This window comes from Scomber scombrus, chromosome 3 (assembly GCF_963691925.1).
Source record: "Scomber scombrus chromosome 3, fScoSco1.1, whole genome shotgun sequence".
Classification (NCBI taxonomy): domain Eukaryota; kingdom Metazoa; phylum Chordata; class Actinopteri; order Scombriformes; family Scombridae; genus Scomber; species Scomber scombrus.
Genome location: NC_084972.1, coordinates 2167651 through 2183154, shown reverse-complemented (window position 1 = coordinate 2183154; position 15504 = coordinate 2167651). Strand labels below are relative to the sequence as shown.

The 15504-nt window shown below is 38.9% G+C and overlaps 1 protein-coding gene across 2 annotated transcripts; it reads right to left on the bottom strand.

Annotated features, from left to right (window-relative positions):
• Nucleotides 1–676: 676 nt before the first annotated feature.
• Nucleotides 677–12066, bottom strand: lamb3 (laminin subunit beta 3). Of its 2 annotated transcripts, XM_062415594.1 has the most exons (22): nucleotides 12029–12066; nucleotides 11488–11557; nucleotides 11231–11345; nucleotides 10617–10690; nucleotides 10124–10312; nucleotides 9514–9577; nucleotides 9250–9428; nucleotides 8862–8982; nucleotides 8498–8686; nucleotides 8126–8281; nucleotides 7817–8010; nucleotides 7466–7562; nucleotides 6392–6761; nucleotides 6099–6259; nucleotides 5613–5824; nucleotides 4316–4522; nucleotides 4014–4158; nucleotides 3657–3864; nucleotides 2566–2707; nucleotides 2269–2445; nucleotides 1931–2093; nucleotides 677–1450 (listed from the first exon to the last, which is right to left on the bottom strand). In XM_062415594.1, the coding sequence occupies exons 2-22, from the start codon at nucleotides 11488–11490 to the stop codon at nucleotides 1314–1316; spliced, it is 3303 nt and encodes a 1100-aa protein (XP_062271578.1). In that variant the 5' UTR covers nucleotides 11491–11557; nucleotides 12029–12066; the 3' UTR covers nucleotides 677–1313. The 2 variants fall into 2 exon arrangements, with proteins under 2 accessions (XP_062271578.1, XP_062271577.1); XM_062415593.1 differs by lacking the exons at nucleotides 11488–11557; nucleotides 12029–12066 and having other exon boundaries at nucleotides 9238–9428; nucleotides 11231–11390.
• Nucleotides 12067–15504: the final 3438 nt, after the last annotated feature.

Genomic DNA, 15504 nt, shown 5'->3' with positions numbered 1-15504 from the left:
TAACATCATACCAAATAAAACAAAAAAATGTATTTGTTTTGAGTAGATTTAGGTGACATATGCAATATGAAAGCTAATTTATGCATATTCTAAATTTGTATTTGACTGACTGAATACTGACTGAAATCTGATGGTTTATAAGACATGGCTTTGACATGTCAGTTATGTCATTTGTATCCTTTGTTTGTCTGTATTAAGATACTTCATTTATATTCTCTGTTGGGCGCCATAACCAAATGTGAGAATGTACCTTTACCTGTAGTGTTTGGACTTTTTTGAACCTTCCAGGCCAGTTTTTGGGACACATATTCATATTCTTCCATTTATCCATATTTATTGCACAGAAATGATGGATGGAAAATGGTGTTTCATTTATGAGATTAAACTTCATGTTGAGATGGAGTCACTAACGCACAGTAACCGGATGTTTACTGTGTTTTCTGTGATTTGTACATAAGCTGTTCTCTTGTTGATCAGCTGAACTCATCAAGTGCCACAAGCCAGTATAAAGATGCTGTAACAAGTACCGATGTCATGGATAATACGGAATTCACTTACATGTATTTTTGGTATTATTTTCTCAATAAATATGTAGTAACTACTCTTCTTCTTCTTGTGTTGAATGAACAGCTGTAGCACCCTGTTGGACAACCCAATGAAGCTTTTCTGACACAGATCAAAGTATTAAAAAGACTTTTATTTAAATATTGTGGATTCTGCACAAAACAACAGATGCAAAAAATGAAAATAAATAATACAATATTCAACCTTGTGCCAGTTCAGAAATACATAATAATTGTGGTGGCGTGTTCACAGTGGAGTGTGGTTCTACTGACAAATAAAAATCTAGATAATGTGCTCACTTCTGATAATGATTCTGATCAAATCAAATATCACAATGTTTGACCAAATACTGATATACAGTACCAGTTATAAGTTAGTGACTTATACTGTATATCCATATTATGTGATAATATTGGTGTTTACAAAATATGTTCACACAAAATGCATTTCTGATAAGTGAATGGAAGTGAGAAACATCATCGTTAAATGCTCAATATATAGTATAGGTGTGTAATGTATATGTATAGCAGTTAATTTATAATGAAGTGAGGGACGGTGTTAAACTCTTTACACTAAAACTTCTTTAATTCCCACAATTTTTTGTCAACTGCTGTAGATGAGTTGCAAAGTAAGAGTTATAAAAGTGTTCAGATATAGGTGTTCTTCCTTTAGTCAAGTGAAGACTGATGTTGACAGTTGAAAAGGTGCATGTTGTTGAAGTGACGTAGTGACAGCTGCTGTTTGGTTTCTCAGCCGCAGATGCTGAGGTCTCTGGCTTTCTTTCGAAGTTGTGCTAAAAGTTCTTGAAGTTTGGCGTCAAGTCCTTCGAGCTTTGATGACTTCCGAAGGATCTCATCCTGCAGACCCCTCAGGGTATCTGCTTTACCTGGAAAAAGATAGAGTACATTGAGAGATCAGGGATCTGACAAAAATGCTGCAGTCTAACTAACACCAATTTCTAGGGCCAGAGCTCCCACTGGGGCATTTGAGGGTTTTAAATACCTGTGTCGGTTTATGTACAAGTGGATGTTACACATAGGTTTTTCAAAGTTTTTTTTAAAGCTTATAAGTAATATTTTTTAGACACAATACCTTTTGCTATCTGAATACTATAAAATCTAATTAGTATCTTCCTACCAGATGTTTAATTTCTGGCAGATCATGTAAGATAACTGATAACAAACTGCCTTTAAAGGAATAATACAAGTCACAGCAAATGTAGTTTAAATACTGATAATGTGAATAAAAAGGGAACTTTTTTTTTTCAAGATCACAATCTTTCAGATGTATTTATCAAGTTTCAAAGAAGACTGACAACTTGATGATTTATTACAGTTATGATGCTATGTGTTTTTTGCCGAATTACCTCCCAGAGCCTTCATCATGCCGTCAGTGGTGTTGGCCAGAGCTCCAGCGTCCTGCTGCAGCTTCGCCAGTCGATCCCCCACCGGCCCCGACTCTCCACCAGACCCGCTGGCAGCAGCTGCATCTTTCAGTTTATTCAGCTGGTCCTGCAATGACAGCAGGTCCTACAAACACACACATACACACACATTTGTATTAGTACATTTATGAAAACATCCTGACCACATTCACTCTCATTTTATATTTCCACTACATCATTTTACTCCTTACACCAAATTCTGAATCTGATTTAACCCACTGCAAAAGTACTCATATTTCACAGTAGAGCAGGTCTCTCACCTCATTTGCATCGGCTGCTTCATCTTTAGCTTTGTCTGCATTGTCCTGTGCATCCTGAGCCTGCTGGCCTCCTCTCTTCAGCAGGTCTTTGAGCTCATCCAGCTGAGGTTTGACTGGCTTCATCAGTGTTGACACATCATCCAGAACCCTCTCTGCTGGAGTCAGTTGTTCTTTGGCCTGGATGAAGAAAATCAGTTTAAAACTCAAAAACGCTGAAAGAATAGCTTATAGTACATTGAGGCCACAATGCTTAGACACTTCATTCATTTTTCACATTAGCACATCACTGCTTTCTACCTTGATCAGGTTGTAACTCAGGTCATCTATGTTGGTCATCAGGTCATTCAGGTTGTTATCCAGTTTTTCCTCCATGTCCTTCACCGCGCCGAAACCTGCCAGCAGCCCGTCCACATCACCCTTTACCCCCAGTGCCTTGTCTCTGTGGATGTGTAAGCAGAAAATGAATGTGCCATTCATCATCACTACAAAGATATAATAGAGTTCTTAGACTCATCCTCAGGAGGAGAGGAAAACTGAAGGTCCTACACACCTTCAGAGAGACCACAATTAATTTTTTATTAATTTGCCTCAAAACCAATTTCTGTTCTTCTAGATAATAATAATAATAATAAAAACTATAGGGACAACTTTATATTAACTCTTAAATAACTGATACATACAGTACCAGTCAAAATATCAAGTCAAGTTGAGTGATTAAGTGTATGAAGCCTTGTTGCATCAAGATTCATTGAAGATAAAATTTCCTCATTGTGGCACTAATAAATCTTATCTTCTCTTATCTTAAAAATAACAATTGAAACACACAATATTACATGTAAAACTACACACACACACACATACACACACACACACACACACACACACACACACACACACACACACACACACACACACACACACACACACACACACACAAACACACACACACACACACACACACACACACACACACACACACACACACACAATGCTTTTGAAGTCAGTTCTTTCAGTCAGTATTCAATCAGTCAAATACGAATTTAGAATATGCTTTGTAAGTGTATGAAGCCTTGTTGCATAAAGATTCATTTAAGATTTTTGTAAGTAAAATGGTCATTGGTCATTTTGGGTTTTTGGGTTATTCAGAACCAAACCTCACAAAAAGTAGAAAAAGGCAAAAAATGATTGATTTTAATAGCAATGATAATGTTTATATTATCCATATCTAACTGGATTTTTTCTACTGTATTCCACATCCTCTTTTTAAATTCCAAATCAAACTAATAAAGTTTCCTTTAAATGCTGCGAATATGCAACGCTGAACATTCTTTGAAAAAACTGCATCAGAATGAGGAGCAGCAGTGTGATGTTGGACTATGAGGGTCTACCTGGCATCCTGGGCTTCTTCTAGCAGTTTCCTGGCTGCGTCCAGCTGTGGGTCGGCCTCGTTCAACACGGCCGTGCTGTCTGGTAGATTGGCTGCCAGATTCTTGAGCTCCTCAAGTTTCCTCCTCAGAGTGGCCAGGCTGAGAGGCAGTTTGGCTTTTAGGATCCAGTCGCTCACCTCCTGGATTTGGGCCAGGTTGGAGGATGGGTCTGGACACACAGAAATGTAAAAAGACCTTAACATCACATACAGTACTGCTGAATCCATTTACAATCATCTTCTTTACTGAAACTAAGCCTCCACTCTCCTTCCAAACATCAGTCAATCCATCTACACTCATCACTAAAACAAACTTTACCTGACAGGAAGTCTTTGAGCTCCTTCACAACGTCACGTGTCTCTTTTAAGTCACCTTCCAGCTCATCTCTGGTCTGCTTCATCCTATTGGACAGCTTCTCTGCAGACTGTCTCACCTGATTGGTTGTCTCCTGTGCTCTTTGGAGCTGTGAGGAATTGAAATGAACTTAAATATAAATATATAGAATTGTAATAATCTAAAAAATAATCTTCAATTTGCTCATTTTTTAGTCATTAAAGTACAGTGATGTGCAGAAGTAACAGTCAGTGTGTGTGTGTGTGTGTGTGTGTGTGTGTGTGTACCTTCTCTGCAGCCTCTGTGATTTTGCCGGTGAGCTTGTCCAGTCGGTCTTTAACATCCTTAGCATCAGCGTCTGCCCTCTTGCTGAGAGGCAGGGCACCCACACATATTTCTCCCTTTTCACACGGGGGTGTTCCCTCTGGTGGACACAAGTCCCCACCCTCACACTGGAGAGGGGTGCAGGGCTTTGAGCGGACACTGCCACACACCTGGAAAAACAGAACAAAACAACGTATAGATGAATGATCATTTTGAATTACACTTCAGCTTCAGTTTATTTAAAATGCACATCACCCAGAAAGCCTCTGTACACCTTACAAGTCAATAAAACATTGTTATTGACACTCTTTATATTAATGCTATCCACTATGCAGCTGTAATGCTGTAAATTTCCTCATTGTGGCACTAATAAATCTTATCTTCTCTTATCTTAAAAATAACAATTAAAACACACAATATTACATGTAAAACCACACACACACACACACACACACACACACACACACACACACACACACACACACACACACACACACACACACACACACACACACACACACACACACACAATACAAATTGCTTTTGAAGTCTGTTCTAAATAAATAGTTTGCTCATTCTTGCAGTAAGACAAGTTCTTTCTTTCTTTCTTTCTTTCTTTCTTTCTTTCTTTCTTTCTTTCTTTCTTTCTTTCTTTCTTTCTTTCTTTCTTTCTTTCTTTCTTTCTTTCTTTTTTACTTCGTTAGCAGTGAGGCCCAAGGATGCTGACTATAACTAACAGGTTCTTTGGAATCATGGTATAGAACTACATTCATGCTCCTCAGAGAATGAGCCCTTACTTTGAACAGCCCAGGAACTTTCCCCTGGTGCCATCTTCAGGGCAAATTGATAATTTTTCACACTAATTATAATCATTTTTAAATAATATATTAACCCTTATTTCATTTATGTCCAAATTGCTTCTCTTGTGGCTCTTCAGGAGATAAACTAACACTTATGTAATTCACATTCATAAAAGAAAATTACAGGTGATACAGATACATATAAATACATAAAAATGAATGGACTGGATTTGCTAAAGATGGCTCAAACTGAAGGATGAAGACATGCTGGCTCAAGATGAAAATGTTTCAACTTTACACTTGCAATTTTGCCACTATTTTTCTTTACAAATAAAAAATGATCTTACAAGTCTTACAAATCATTCAAATATTTGTTGAAACACATTTAAAGGCTTCAAATCATCACGCCACTACAATCTGGGTCCCTGCTATATAAAAGGTGGGTGGTGGGCACATGTACCTGTTTGGCCACTGGAGTGAGGTTAGGTCGGGAGGCTATGTTGTGGTTCAGTTTGTCCAGATCTCTGGTGTTGCCTGGTTGAACTCTGTTATGAAGGTCCTTAACCTCTTCTCTGACATCCGCTGACTCTTTCACCGTCTTCTCGCTGGCGTCTACTTTCTTAGCCGCATCCGTAGACTCATCGTAGGCGTTCTTGATGGCAGTGAATGCTCCTAAATCCAGAGAAACATTCAACATGAATATATTTTACTGCACTCACTGTATCAGAATGTCTGTTTGAGAAACAACAATTGGTGATGGTGAGGTGGTAACATACTTCATACTTGGCTTGAATAGAATGTTAATGTAAAGTTCTATCAGAAAATTTATAGTTTCAGTTAATTAGAGCCAATTGAGTGTACGGTTGTTGAATTTATGTACAATACTAACACCTATCAATCCACTAAAACTGAGAGCTGCAGTGTTTTCTGTGTCTTTGTCTCGGACCTGCATTATTGTTATTGACAGAGCTTGTCATGGCGTCTTTCTTGGCGTTGTACTGCACACGCAGGCTGTCCAGCAGAGCCTGCAGTTTGACCAGCTCTGAGTCCAGGCCAGGTACTCTGTCCAGAGGTGAAAGGTCACTGTTAACCTTGTCCATCTGGTTCCTGTGAGACAACAAGAGATGTTCAATTAGGCAACAGTGAGAAGAAAAATATAATTTAGTGAGTTTCTGTTGATTAGAATTAGAAATCTAGATTGTGTCTGTTGTCCTCCTCAAGATCTCAGTAGTCCCTCACCTGAGCTTGTTCAACTGGGACAGGACATCATCAATCTGTCTGGCACTAGTGGTAGGAAGGGAGATGGAGTCCCGGAGCAGGTTCAGGTTGGCCTCCAAGGTGAGGATGCGGGGCCCAAAGTTTCCAAAATCACCTCCTGGACGAGTAGGGAATCTTGGGGAGAGTCTCTCCAAAGCTAAGCTGAGGTTCTGTCGCTGGGTGTCCATGGTGAAGTAGCAGGAGGGACATGACTCACAGGTAGGGAAGGAGTCACAATGTCCTCGACTGCAGGAGTCACAGCGAGCCCCGGTGACTCCCGGCCGACAAAGACAGGCTCCTGTCTGCTTGTCACATACTTCTGAAAGGGTTCCTTTAGTATCACACTGACACCCTGTGGAGGAAGAGAGATCACAAGAAAGATCAATTCAAGCACCAGCCAGACGGTTCAAAGCCTGAGTGGCCCTAAAATCTAAAAGTTTTTAAAGGAGGATTCTGTCATAATTCTTCAGGGTTTAATCTAGAGTAAAAGAAACCTCAGACAGTTAGCATCTACAAAAGTTATTTTACTGCTGTTGTGAAACTCTATGAAGTTACAAAAATGTTGTTAAAATAATAATAATTAAAAAAAGATTTGGTAGAAAAATAATAAGTCTCTTGAAAAGAGTTTGAATAAGAATCACTCATTTAGATAATTAGACTGAAGTGAAAAAAACATCAACAGTGGATTGACTATGGTGATATACATCCATAGAGGACCTTTGAGGATTGATGGTAAAGACACTAATGACACCAATGAATTACCCCCAAACTTAATATTCTATATTTCTTCATGGTTTAAAAAAGAAAAGAAAAGAATGAATAGTCAGATGTCACATGTTTAATACCAGTATGATAACTGTCATGCAAGTGTAGTTTCATTATCTTAACTAACTAAATGTGAGAGTCGTCTTATTTAGGAGCCAGATTTATTTGTAATCACTGTACTGTGAAGAATAAATAAACCAAATATGAACAAAGAAACAAGATACAGATTTTTACCATGACTCAGATAAAAAAGAAAACAATAAAAGGAGCAAATAAAGAGAGTTGACTCACGCCGGCAGCCAATCAGAGCGTCTCCATATGTGTTGTCTGGGCACTCTGTACATTTTTGGCCTCCAAAACCTGGTCTGCACTGACACTGACCTGTCCTCTGGGAAAAACGGAACAAAAATGACTTTAGTGTAGTGCACAAATACACATCAGATATAAACTCAACATCATGAACACTTCTGGTTGAGCTAGTAGTGGCAGTAGTAGTAACAACATTTATTCTTACTGCCCATACATTATGTTCCTCTTCCTTCTAGCTAAACATGTCCCAGGCTTGTGTCTGAGTTCCTACATGTATAACCTTTGCTGGAGCTCACTGGTGTTGACTATAGGGGTGTAGGGAAGAGGTCATACCTGGTCGCAGGCATCACTGAGTGACCTGGTGGGGTCACAGCCGCAAGGCTCGCAGCGTCCTGACTGGGACGGTTTCCAGTAGCCTTTTGTGCAAACTTCACAGGTCAGGCCATGGAAGTGGGGACGACAGGGACACTGCCCTGTCACTGGGTCACAAGTACCTGACAGTGACCCGTCTGGAGAACAGGAACACTCTGGACAATAGGGGAAAAGTACTCGGATCAAATTCCACACATTTGTGCATGAGTCCTGTATGGTATTGATGGCAGTAACAGTGGTAATAATGCAAATCAGTATGAGAGGACTCACTGGAGCAGCCCAGAGGGTTGGAGGTGCTCAGACTGTAGAAGCCTCTCTTACAGCGGTCACAGCGGGGGCCTTCCACATTTACTTTACACTGACAGGAGCCTGTGCTTTCGTCACACCGGCCCTCATTCTCTGTCCCCTCAGCACTGCAGATACAACCTGCAAGCAACACAACAATACAAACATGAGCCATTTCGAAAAAGGTCAGATCTCTGTGAAGATACTTCAGTATAGGACATAAAGTAAGAAAATGAGTGTTGTGAAAACTTTGAGGATATTATAGATTTTAAAGCAATAAAAAAAACTCCAGTGTTTAAAAAATCCTTGAAAATCTATAGAATCAGGTCTCTGAGTACCTTCTGGCTGGCCACTTACGAATGCAGGCGTCAGGACGATCCATTCGGCTGCGGGGGTTCGGCTGGTAGCCTGGGGCACACTGGTCACACTTTGGCCCTGTGGTGTGGTGCATACAACCTTCACAGACACCTCCGCTCCTCCCACCACTGGCCCTGAACACCTCCTGGTCAAAATGACAGCGCTGGGCGTGGTTGTTACATTCACAGCCTGAGGAGAGGGTGAGAAGGATAAGTACATGAACATATGGGCTGGAGTCAATGGATGGAGACTCCAAAACATTACATTTGTAAGAAGAAAACAAAACAGCCCAAGCATCCCACTACGTAGTTTAAAAAAAACTGATCTTATTAGAGAGATGAGTTGTAGGTAGGTGAAGTCTTACGTTTGCAAGTATGAGTGTTGCTCTCCTCTGCATGTCTCCAGGGTAGATCATTGTAGAGATCAGCACAGCGCTCACAGTTCACACCTGCTGTATCATGCTGGCAGTCACACTGAGGGTTCACCTACAGGGAGACACAGAGACATGTATAAAGAAATGTTTGAAAGGCTGTGATCAGCAGACGATAGATAGATAGATAGATAGATAGATAGATAGATAGATAGATAGATAGATAGATAGATAGATAGATAGATAGATAGATAGATAGATAGATAGATAGATAGATAGATAGATAGATAGATAGATAGATAGATAGATAGATAGATAGATAGATAGATAGATAGATAGATAGATAGATAGATAGATATGCCCAAAACACCTGGATACACACCTGTATACCATTGTTGTAGCCTTCTGGCAGGCATCGGTTGGCATGTCCGTGGCACATACAGCTGCCCATCACCCTCATCTCCTTCAGAGCGTAGAATCTACTGAGAGCTCTGCCTGGTAGATGTGGCACATCACCCAGCTCTGCCAGCCTCACCCTCAGCCCCGTTAAACCAGACATCTCTGTGGATGAGACAGGTCTCAGTCAGTCACTGGTCTACAACATTCAAACAGGTCTGCACCGCATGAGTCATGATGTTAGACTTACCTTCAATCTTTTGGCTGTTGGGAGCTGAGACGTAAGCATACTGACGCGAAGGACTGAACTGGATCTGGAGAAGAAAAATGTAGAATAAATATATGTTGTATATACCATCATTTTTTCTCCATCATAGAATATAACTGGGTATTAATTGATCATTTGTCTTGTTGCCCTGTAGGATGTAATTCTAGTCTTGGTGATGTTTAATTCACAGATGTCACCAAAAAAAATTAATAAAATAAATCTATATCTATATCTATATCTATCTATATATATATATATGTGTGTGTGTGGGTGTGTGTGTGTGTGCATGTATTATTAGAGTATATGGTGAAAATAACATACGCAGCATCATGAATATGTATTGCCCAGATTTTTATTCCCTATGCATCCAAAATGTTTGATTTCTGCTGTAAAAACACAATGAGATGATGTCATCATGCGGCAAGGACATGTCAGAGGATATCTCACAATATGCTTTAATAATAGTAGAGGAAAATGTGGGGAAAATATGAAAGCTGCCGTTTCATTAAAGTAATAATAATGCAAATAGTGTTTTTCTAAATCTGATAATAATCAAAGTTGAGAATAATGATCTTGTATGGTCTGTGCTTACGATCTGATCTTGGTATGGATGTCCAGTAGGGGGCAGAGTGTAGCAGTATGTCTGCTCCAGGGTAAGTGGCGTTGATGTGGGGACACCAGGGAATGACTTTTGACAGTCTGCAGCCATGTAGATGGCAGGCTCCCATGTCCTGCCATTATCCTGTGTCCTCTCTATAATCAAGGCACTGGGACGAGGACCCTGCATAGAAAAGCAGATCAATAAAGAGATACATTCATACAAATTCATACATTATGTTTGAGATCTATCTAACACAAATGCACCCAGTTTTATTGAAATATATAGAAAATAGTTTCAAAGCTTAATGATGGAGTCCACTTTCAAACATAAATTGATTTATGTGTCCATCCTGTCTTATTTTGTTTAAAACCAGATGTTTCTTTACACAGAGTACCTTAGGATTAAGAGACAATAGTAGTAAGAGCATTTCTGTGTGAGTGATGGTGTTCATGTGGTCTGACAGTGATTACAGACTGTATCATACCTTAAAGTTCAGCACCAGGTTGTCCAACTGGAACAAATTGTTGAGGTCCAACTGGAGAGTGACCGGATTCACCTCTACGGGACACACAAGCAGAACAGCATTTTCATCAAGTACACAGATACATTTACATAGTAATAGTAAAATAAAGTTAATTGTTTTTGGGTCTTTTTTTTTTTTATTTTTTTTTTTTTACATTTTATAAAACTGGTATATTTAAACTGATCCTCAGCTGTTCCCTGCTGTCTGTTCAGCAGTTTATAGTGAACAGAGACCTCTGGTGGTGAAAAACAAGAACAGCACTGCTCATTAAATAACACAATTCTACAAAAAAGACTATGGAATGTTTGCTCTGCATATGAATAATAATGAGTTAGTTCTTTTGTATTTAACATAAATACTGGTGAATTTCTTTCTTTGTTTCTTTGTTTCATAGGCACCACTGTAGTTTAAAGATTAAGATGCTGAGCATGACGTGCAATGTCTCTTTCAGAGCTGGGGATAAATGGACCTTTATTGCACCTCTCTCTAATTCAATGTTTGCAACCCTTCTACTCTCTGTAATATAAAAGTCTGAAATTCTCAAAGAAGTCTTTTTTCTTCTTTTCTTCACTAACCTTTCCTGGACTGCCACCATCTCTCTGGTCCAGCAGTGGACAGGACATCCTGGACAGTGTGGGCCAGTCTACTGCTTGGGTTCCTGGAGTCACATGGACAGCACTTCATCCTCCTCTGAGAGAAAAAAAAACACAAACAAAATCCATAACATTACTTTACTTCAGAGACACACTGTCATATTGCATGCATGCATATATGTATGTATGTAATAATGTTACAATGAGTCTGTCTACAAAGTGTTGGTCTTAAAACTGACCATTGGACCTATGACCAACTTTCAGATTTGTCACTGTCCATGTTCCATACCAGGTAGATAAGTGGTGTCACTGTGCAGGTCATCCATGGCCACAGAGAGAGAAAATCAATACTCCTTAGACGGAAAGCCTGCTGACAGTTCTACTTTTATACTGTGCATAACAATGATTGTTTGAGCTGGTCAAAAAGTCAAGGGCAGACACTTTATCTCAGTATAAGACAAGGGAAAAATGTCATTTATGCTAAACATGGCCAACATAAAACTAGGGCAGTACCCCTAGTTTTATGTTGGCCATGTTTAGCATAAATTGAATTTTTTGGATCAGTGAAGCTTGACTTTTTCACAGGGAGAAATAAATTCATAAATTCAAAAATCGTTACACCAGCACAATTCCAGTCAACAACTGCACAATGTCTAATCCAATTTTAAAGGAATATTTCATCTAGAAAAAAGGTGTTAGGTGATTATCTATTGACCTGTGAGTGAACCAAAGCACCTGTCCAGTCAAATGAACACATCCAGTTATAAACAGTTTTTCCACCTCTGATAATTTACGTGTTGTTCATGAAGACACCCGAATAGCACTTGGACAACTCCCCACACAAATGCTCACAACAGTGGCAGCTGGGCCATGGCTTTCACCTGCCAAGTCAATACTTTGTAGCTCCCAGTCTGGCAGGCAGACCATGACCGTGGCTGTGTTCCCTGTAGGGAAAAAGTTCCCTCTGGTTTGCTCATTGTTACTCAACATACATTCATCCAACTACGTGTCGCAACTCACTTTCCAAAATCTAAACAGCTCGAAACATTTTGAATCATGCAATTGTTTTCAAAATAATGTCTTTTCAAATATTTCACAATGTGTGTCTCAGTGATCTCATTTCTATAACACATTAACTAGCATGCTGCTAATTTTTTCTGTAAGTTTTGAAGAACAAAGAACAATCTGTCACTGTATTATCATGAAGAATGTACAGGAGGCTTTAGAATAGAATAGAATAGAATAGAATATAACTTTATTGTCCACTATGGTATAAAATTGTCTTTGGCTCACCAATAACAGACATACAGTAGACAGAAATCACATAAGATCCATAAAATCTATGAACTAAAATAAAAATCCTTCTTAAAATACATAAAATACATAAATACATAAAAATATGTAAAGTGCATATCAGTTCCTGTGTGTGTATTGTGTATTGATCACTTGGAAGTGTTTAAAATATGAATTGCACTTGGGATAAAAGACTTCTTATAAATATTCCTGGTTGCCAAAAGAACTCTGTAGCGTCTCCCAGAGCTGAAAAGCTCAAATTGGCCAGAGAGAGGATGAGAGCTGTCAGTGGTGATGCTCATCGCTTTCTTCCTCGCCCTTTTCAGTGAACAGCTGGTTCAAAGAGGTTTGAGGTGAAGCAACTATTTCACTGTCCAAGACAACTATCTACTATCAAAGTGTTTGTTCTTAGATTGGCCGCATCAAAGTCCCATCAGTGGGGCTGACAATGTAAATGAAAGCTGGTCAAAGTGATATCTAACATCTGTGTACAGCATCCCTGTTGATCACAGTCAATCAAAATGAAAACATTAGCAACAAAATAAAAAGCTGCATTACAGAGAAAAGTCTCCAGACTAATAACTGGTTCAGTGGCAGCTGCACAGCACAGCTTTGAATCATTGTGTGTCTGAAGAAGTAAGAAAGGGACCACGCTGGCATTCTTTCACACTGTGGCATAAAGTACTGTTTTGATGCTCTATTAAACACAGAACACATTTATTTGAGTTTTAATTTTCCTTGAATTGCTTTTCTCTTCTTTAAATATGGTTTGTCTATTCTTGTTTTTCCTACATTGAAATGGATTTTACTCATCAAACTGTTTTTATTTTTTCTCTTTTATTACGCAATTATCATTTTATGATTTGTGTATTTTGCTGCCTTGTGATGCACTTTGTACCTTGGACTTGGAAAAACTGCTCTATAAATAAAGTTGATCATTATCATTATTGTTATAAATCCTATGATGAAGCTTTGATTTAACGAACTAACTGCAAAGAATTACACAGTACTGTGGACTTGTGTGGGGCTATTTATAACTGTCATATAACTATCATGGCATTTATATCAGGTTGCAGCTTATCCTGCTTGTCAGGAGTTTATTCTGAATGATAACCCAAAATTAACATTTTACAAGTAGTGCTTCAATATATGATTATACCACACTTCTATTTTGATCCCTCTCAGGTAGCTGTGATGTAAGGGGTGAAATCTACATCCACATGCACTTGAAAATGACAAATGGCAAATTAGCTTGGTCAGGTAATCTTTGCATGTGTGTGTTATTTTATGGCTTTTCAGGGATTATCCTTTACACACAGTACATACAGCTACATACATGTGTATATACAATATTTTATCATTTTGGTCTTTGTGCTAAGTTGGGCGTAACCCAAAATATCAGTGTTTCTTTAATATATCAACCAGCTGTAATATTACTGACTTTAAGAATGAATACATGCATAAGCCATGTGTATGGGTCATGAAAATATCAGCTTAAGTTACATAAACGCAGACAACTGCAAGCATGAGTTTCATAATTTTTTCCCTGAATATATGGCTTAAAAACCCCCATTATCTTTGACTTATCTCTTCACCCTGCAGGATCACAGACATGTCAGTTAGTCACAGCCCTGCAGATAAGCTCTGACATTCAGAATACCTCCTCCACAGATACAGCTGTTCAACCACAAATAGCACTTTCACCGACTCCTGAACTGATACCAGTTGTATAATATTTAATACCTTACTAGCTCACCTCAACTTCTATGCTTTCATATTTTTCTCTAATTGCAAACAGTAAATCTTATCTAATCTCAGATGATAAATCTTTAACTCTGCCACAGGCTCAGGTTTGTCCATACCATTTTTACCACTACTTAACCTCAGTTCCCCCTTGTAAAGCATTACTGAAGGATTCTTTTTAACTTTGTATAAATAGGTGAAAAGTGATTCAACGTGGAGGCTTTTGACCAAGGTTTGTGGCTTTTGGCACTACAGTGTGTGTCACCCCAAACACACACTGTTTGCATTTAGTCACTGCCAACAGCTGTTGCATCAATTGACCATGTATTTGATCCTTAGTAAGGGTATAAAGTCTACAGAGGACATTATGATAAAATTAGTAAAGTAAACAAAACCTGTCTTTACTGGCATCAAGAAGTCTCAGGTTACATTTTAACTAATGTCCACTGCTCTAATGCATGATGTGAGAAAGACAGCAGGAACTAAATGACCTACATGTATGTCGGTTACAGTTATATGTAAAGTAGTGCATCTGACAAAAAGAGCATACAAATCTATTACATGTATATTTATCAAGACAGATACCAAAAAGGCATATTTGGCTATCAACTAGAAGGCTTCTGACTGCAATGAGCAATTCTGAACTGCTGGAATTGTTCCAAGCTTTTGAGATATCTGACAGTGCACTAAAAGGATTGGGTCACACAATGTCCTGTCCCTCCAAATCTATCAGAATTTTAAGTCTGGGTGTGCTGCAGTAATAGCAGTCTGTGTTACAAAATCCTAGCTTTTCCAGGATATGTGGAAACACTGTTGGCTCTTTCATACCTTTACCACATTACTATCATAATTACCTTTAAATACTATCTCCAAAACTAAACAAAACATTTACCAACATCCAAGGACATGGTCACTCTAAACCACCAACATTACAGTGCCAAAATCGGATAATTGCAGCAGTCTGATAAAGCATATCCATCACTATCTGTCTAGTTTTCTATGATGTCTGAGGTCGTCATAGCAATCAATCTTGGTTTTTTAGGTAGTCATGCATGATGTGAGTGTGTTTCTGTGTGTCAGCGCTGAGATATGGCTGAGAGTGTTCCTGCCCCACCCTGTCTGGACCAGGTGTGGCTCAGGTGAATAAAAGGGGAAAGTGTTGATCATTCAGAGAGAGAGAGAGACAGAATAAGTCCACGCCTAACACAACTATCACAACT